The 7,155-nt window shown below is 30.5% G+C and overlaps 1 protein-coding gene across 1 annotated transcript in view; it reads left to right on the top strand.

The window, feature by feature from the left end:
- LOC112020809 (cytochrome P450 CYP736A12-like) overlaps positions 1 to 5,658 on the top strand; it is an 11,496-nt gene extending 5,838 nt beyond the window's left edge. The window contains exon 2 of the mRNA XM_065771430.1: positions 4,792 to 5,658. Coding sequence (XP_065627502.1) covers positions 4,807 to 5,619 — 813 coding nt within the window. The 5' untranslated portion in view covers positions 4,792 to 4,806 and the 3' untranslated portion in view covers positions 5,620 to 5,658. The remainder of the gene's footprint in view (positions 1 to 4,791) is intronic.
- The last annotated feature ends 1,497 nt before the right edge of the window (positions 5,659 to 7,155 follow it).

Below are 7,155 nucleotides of genomic sequence, written 5' to 3'. Positions count from 1 at the left end.
GAGTGAACTTTTAAATTCCATAAGTATGTAGAACATATGGAACAGGAAAATGAATTTATTTGTACAAAGTTTTGAATAATAGTTTTTGAATAGTTTTGTATAACTATTCTATAATTGTTGTAGTTTAAATTTGTCAATGTCACCTTCATTTGGAAGAGAACCCATGAAAAACAAAGAGCAAACTAACATAGTTGATAGTGATTAAAAATTCTTTGATTAATTCCTCTTGGTTGAATGTGTACATTCCTTATAAAAAATATCAATATCACTAAGTTGAAGGTAGTATACTATTTAATCATTTTGCCAAATTTTTGTATTAAAGTTATAGAGTCTATCTTCTAATAGATGTTTGTGTTGGATGATTTATTTATCTATAATCAATTATTCAAACTAAGAATTCCACATCATATGTTACTCTCTAAAGATCTTATTAGCTATATAGATGTTACTTTTGGATTAATGAGATAATATCAACAAAACATGACTTTTATATAATTATATCTAGATGATACTGTACTGTTATGATGGATAGGTTGGTCTTATTTTACTATATAATCTAAATAATCATATGGTTTATGAATTTGAAGAGCTTTTTATTGCAGGATTTATTCAAATGTTCATATGATGAAAAACAAAATTTGTTTTTTAATTTTATTTTATTTTATATTTTCACTTTATGATATATGATTTATTGATTAGGAGAAAGAACGAAATATTAATCTATATTTAGGAGAAAAATATACCTATAAGAGTTGATTCGCATGTACCTGTATAGTAATTAACAAAGTATATATAGTTACAACTTGGTCTAATAGTTCTCACACTATAAAAAAAGAGATTACTTTTTTTATTGCACTGTGTTTCATATTTTTCCGCGCATTGCGCAAGTCTGCGACTAGTATATAATAATAGGTAAAGCAGAGAGAAAATCAAATTAATTTTCAAATTGAAATTCAATTAGAGTCTAATTTTGTGCCACGTGTCTCATCTAATCTAAATTTAGAATTTTGTACCAAGTGAGTTAATTTAATGTAAAAGTTGAATTTCAATTAGAGTTTAATTTTGCACCACGTGACTCATCTAATCTAAATTTTTAAATTTTTGTTCCAAATTAGTTAATTTAGTGTAGAAAATTAGGAGTTCAATATAATAAACCACAAAAAACATTTTAAAAAAAATTCAAATTTATAAGTCATCTATATATATTAATAGGTAAAACTTAGAGAAAGTTGAATTAGAATTTGAAATTATAATCCAATTTTACACGTGTCTAAATTTATGTGGGGATTACACCATAATTATCAACTTAAGCATGTCTCGTGTGTCTACTTAAGTTTTTTAATTTTTGTGTCAAGTGAGTTAATAAGTGCAAAATACTAAGAATCTAAAATTAATAAACTATAAAATTAAATAAATAAAAGAAACAATTACATATACTCAATAAAATTCACCACATGTTTCTTAAAAAATAAATAAAATAAAAATCACCACACGTTTTATCTTATTAAAAATTAGAAAAAAAAAATGATCATCAGTAGTTTTAAATTTAGGTAAGAATTTTAATATGTAACTAATTATATTTACTTAAAAAAATAATTTGACTAATTATCTATATTTTATGATAAAAATTGTGTTTAATTTTAAATGTATTGCATTACATTTTTTTTTAAAAAAAAAATTGACTAATTATTTATATTTTTATAATAAATTTTTAAAAAAAATTTTAAATACATCCATGCCTTTGCATGGAGTTTTTCAAAGTTGTTATCTCTAACTCATTTTCATCATACCTTTTTTTCTACCCAACCAAAGTATTAGTCTAGCTTTTAAGTTGAAGTATAAATTATTTGGTCTACTGGCTGCTAGGAGGAGACATTTTTTCGTGAAACATATTTTCAAAATGGTTGGGGGTTTCGGTTAGAAATACTTTCCTAGAGACGTGTTATCTTAGAATTGGAATTGTAAACATTTTGACAAAACTGAGAAGCCGACGATGACTATTCATGTCTCATGCAACGGCATGTAACATATTTTCTGTGCCAAAAGTAATGTCATGGTTTGGATTTTCCAAACTCAAAAGAGTTTATAATCTCCAAACACTCTTGCCCATTCCCAACAGTCCAATGTATTCCATTAACATTAACCATTCTCTTACTACTCCTTGGATCCGTATGGACATTCATACACATCCTATTACGCCCAAAAAATGAACGTAAACTCCCACCAGGTCCTTGGGCTTACCAATTATCGTAACCTTCACATGCTAGGTGACCTCCCACACCGTGCCCTCCAAAGTTTAGCAGAAACATACGGACCTATCATGTCATTGCGGCTAGGTCATGTCCAACTATTGTGGTCTCATCACCCCAAGCCGCTGAGCTATTTTTAAAGACCCATGACACCATTTTCGCTAGCCGACCTAAATTCCAATTCGCTAGTACTTGGCTTATGGTAAACGGGTTTGGTTTTCACCGACTATGGTCCAGATTGGCGCAATGCTAGGAAAATATGTACGTTGCAACTTCTTACTGCTTCAAAAATTGAGTCATTTGCACCCATGAGGAAGGAGGAGGTAGGATTAATGGTGCAGTCACTCAAAGTATTTGTTTCTATTTACTGAACTTTGTCCTCCATTTGGAAATCCCAGCCACTGATTTATTGGTCGTAGTATCTAAAAAGGAAAAATTAATACTTCCGACTTTTCTTTTTACTTTAGGCTTTACATTTCAAGTCAATTTCTGCGGCCACCTTAAAAATTCAGAATTTTCTTTGTAAGTAGTGTTGCCGGTCCAAAAGTGTCACACTTAGCGGTTCATACTTCAAACTTCAAAGCAAAAGCCAAATCTCAAACTGGAAAGCCCATGAAAATCATAAAAAATAAGCACTGAATTAATTTTTTACAAGTCTTTAATCTTTACGACTTTTTTTTATTGGCTAGCTCTTAATTGTTGCCCACTTCCATAGCCAAATTCTATTTGGGTTTATTATAAAGAACGATTTTCATTTAGAAACTCATACAAATTAGATTCATTAAACCTTGTGGAAATCTGAAAACAAGATATGGATAATTTAACACATATTTCATTCATGTGTTTTGACTTTATAATTTAATTTTTAAATTAATAAATCATGCTACTATTTTGATTTAAACTTTGTATCTCTTCCTTTAAATAGAAACTTGTTGGGTCCCAAATAATATTATCAACAATATTAACAATAAAAAATAACAATCACACACAAGCAGCGGCGGAGCCAGGAATTTAGGTCAGGGGGGGCAAGATTAAAAGATAAGATTGAAAGTAAAAAATTAATCTGAAAAAAATTTAAACATGAATATTAAGAGTATGCAATATACTTGTGAATATTTAAACGTGACTCAATGACTTGAAAGCTTTTAAAAGATCAACTTGAATACTTTTAAAAACTCAATAGAAACTCTAATAGCTTGCTTGGATGGAGAGAGAGTTAAGGGAAGTAGAATAGAAAGAAGGAGAGTAAATTAAATTATCTTATTTGGATGTTTTTTAAGGGAAGAGATGGAGAGATTTTGAGGGGTTCTAACTACTTCTAATCACTCATTTTTAATTCTCCAAAATTGGAGAGATTTTGAGGGAAAGCAGAGTTTAAAAGTGTTTAACCAAATGAATTATCAAATTTACCTTTATTATATTAACAAAATTACAAACAATGAAAAAAATAATTATTCCCCCCTTACTTAATTTTAAAAAAATCCAAAGAATTTTTATTTTTTATTTTTTTATTTGAAGGGAGGCGTGCTTTATACTGTATTTTATATAACTTTTTTTTTTTTTTCAGAGTTCTATTAGTATTAGGCTACTGTGATTGCTATTCCATTAGGCATATAGCATTGGCAGTAGGTTTTTTTTTTTTTAATCATTACTAGGTGGGCCAATAGTTTTATATTAAAGTTATAGTAGTTTTAGAGTTCTATTAGTTAAGTATGTTGAATTCTGAACCACGTAGCTGTAAATTGTTCCCAATAAGTCTATTGAGTTCAATACATTATCATTATCAGTAAAAAAAATTGAAAGTTCGGGGGGGCACTTGCCCCCCCCTCGCCCCCCCTTCCCTCCACCCCTGCACACAAGAACACAAATATTTACGTGAAAAACTCTTTATCTTTGAAAGAAAAAATCACGGAACAGACTCCGAATAATTTCATTATTATTAAATCAACTACAATAATTCTTATATATGCCTCACAGCTAAAGAAAAAAGGTCTCCCTTATTTTTCTTCTTTTCACTGTGCGGCACACTCAAAAGAAAACCGCATATAAACCTTTTTAAATAACCCTAGCCGCAAACCCATCCTAGTAGCACACAAATACAAAATCCACTTGAACTAGGAATACTAGTTGGCCACGGAATAAAAATACAAGCCTATATGTGGGCTTTTAGTTTGTGGGCTGGACCATATTCTTTTTGCACCCAACAAAACTATTATTAAGATTTAATGGATATATTATAACAAATAATAATAAAATAGAATTCACAACAGTATTCCAAAAATTAACTAAACACCTTCTTTTCTTTTCTTTTTTTGAATCAAACATTCAATTAAGGAATTGAGGTGGTTACAACTAGTAAATTTAGCTCTATCCACAAATAATTACCGCATCAATTAATTTGTTAGGTTTTTTTTTTTAGTGAAATTGGTGAAACACTAACAAAACTCTTTCACTTTCAAACAAAAATATTTTCCTCAATTATTTACGTTTTGAGAAATGTTATTATTGACTTAGTGATATTCTATCATTCAAATGCCCGCAGGGATTGGCACGGCGAATGAAGAAGGTTAGCAGGGCTCTAGATATAGTCTTAGAGAATATCATCAAGGAGCATGAAAACATTCCAAGTGGACAACAAGATCGTCAAATGGACTTTATAGACATGTTACTTTCTTTGATGAACCAACCCATGAATCCCAATGATGAGCATGCATACATATTGGATCGAACAAAAATAAAGGCTATCATAATAGACATGATTTCAGGTGCATATGACACTTCAGCTGCTACAATTGAGTGGACCTTTTCTGAACTCTTGAGGCATCCACGGGTGGTAAAACAAGTACAGGTAGAGTTAGAAGGTGTAGTAGGGATGAATAGGATGGTAGAGGAGACAGATTTGGCAAATTTAACATACTTGGATATGGTGGTGAAGGAAAGCTTAAGACTACATCCTATTGGACCATTACTAGCCCCACATGAATCCATGGAGGGCATTGAATTAAATGGATATTATGTCCCCAAGAAATCACGAATAATAATAAATGTTTGGGCTATTGGACGAGATCCTTATGTGTGGTCTAATAATGTGGAAGAATTTTATCCTGAAAGATTCATAAATAGTAATATAGACCTCAAGGGACGTGACTTCCAACTTATCCCATTTGGGTCTGGTCGAAGAGGGTGCCCTGGAATACATCTAGGTCTTACAACTATCAAATATGTTATAGCTCAATTATTGCATTGCTTTCACTGGGCCCTTCCTAGTGGCATGTTGCCTAATGACTTGGACATGACTAAGAAGTTTGGGCTATCAATGCGGAGAGCCAAGCACTTGTATGCTATGCCAACTTATCGCCTACTCAATTAAATATGTAATCCAATTTCAATATAATAATAATCAGAAATAAATAAATAAATAAATAACTTATTAGAAGAAGTGCTCTCCTAACATTCAAGTTTATGCTCGACCACTAATATATTATACTAACTTGTTATTTTGGATTCAAATGTATTTTGCGCTCTTATAAATAGAATGTCACAAGTTGGGGACTTCTGCTCAATATATATACACACTCACACACACATACAGGGTAAATTCCTAAAATAATTTGTAACATGTGCTTTTCTGAACATGGTGGCTCCAAAACGATTTTGATGTTGAAATCTAGTCTTCAATACTGATCCTGAAATTATGTCTTCAAGACACATTTGCAATTACATTGCAAGACATGATTTCAACAATAATATGGAAATCATATCTTATAAAAAAAATAAAAATAAAAAAATAAAAAATAAAAAAACACTCATTACACTCCTAGCTAAGGGTGTTTGTGATGTAGTTCGATGTGGTTTTTGGCTATTTTTAGTACCGTACTTTATAGCGTGATTTGACCATAATCATATCCACACCGTACCTCAGTTTTACAGTCATAAGTGCGGTGCGGTAAATAAGATGCGGTTTGAATGGTTTTGGACTAATATATTTTTCAAAATTCTGGACTTTTCCTACCCAGCTCAAAACTGATTTTTCTTTTGTTTTAGGCCAAGTTTTAAACTGTTGAGTTAGTTTTTGTTTATTTTGGGTTGGCTTTTCCTAATCAACACCTATAACCATTGATAATTATTCATTTACACCTAAAGACATTTGATACAATCTATATACAAGGCTCATTTATCTTCTTTTCCATTTGATCATCTTCTATTTGTGGTGTTAAGTTTAATATTGTGATTAATTTTGCTTGAATAGATTGTATTTGATTGCGTTTTATTGATTTTTACAGCTATTCCTGGGCTTTGAGATTTTGTTCCCTATTATTAAAACATAAACATATTGAGAAGTGATTCGCTGGTAATGGTAGCAAAATTTGACACAACCCGCGAACCAAACACAATAAGACATGAAATTAACAAGTTATAGATTGAGGCTTAACGGATTCGTGTCATATTCAAATTGACACGACTAACCCATTTAATAAACATGTCAAATTATATATATATATATATATATATATATATATAAAGCATTACTCATATAAAAAGCAAGAAACTTAACCATGATCTATAATTTTATCAAGTGACGCATTAAGTCGAAAATATCTTCATTTAATCTTCCGCGTCATCAAATTTTTTCTATGTGTGGGTTTGGATACGGCATTTCCAAACCCACGTCTACATTTTCAGACCCTTTTTTTTTTTTTCAGACCCTTTTTTTTCCTCAGTGCATAAACAGTAACATCACATAAATTTACTGTGCAGGGGACAAAAAATACTATTCATGCACTGTTCATAGGACCCACAACCACTTTATTTAAAAAAAATATTAAAAACTAGTCTCATGATACTATTCACACATTTAAAAATTATTTTGTTACAATATTTTTAACAAAAATAAATTTTCAACAAA

Source organism: Quercus suber, unplaced genomic scaffold (assembly GCF_002906115.3).
Source record: "Quercus suber isolate HL8 unplaced genomic scaffold, Cork oak 2.0 scaffold_43, whole genome shotgun sequence".
Lineage (NCBI taxonomy): Eukaryota > Viridiplantae > Streptophyta > Magnoliopsida > Fagales > Fagaceae > Quercus > Quercus suber.
The sequence above is the reverse complement of the archived record's forward strand: the minus strand, read 5'-3'. Positions and strand labels throughout refer to the sequence as shown.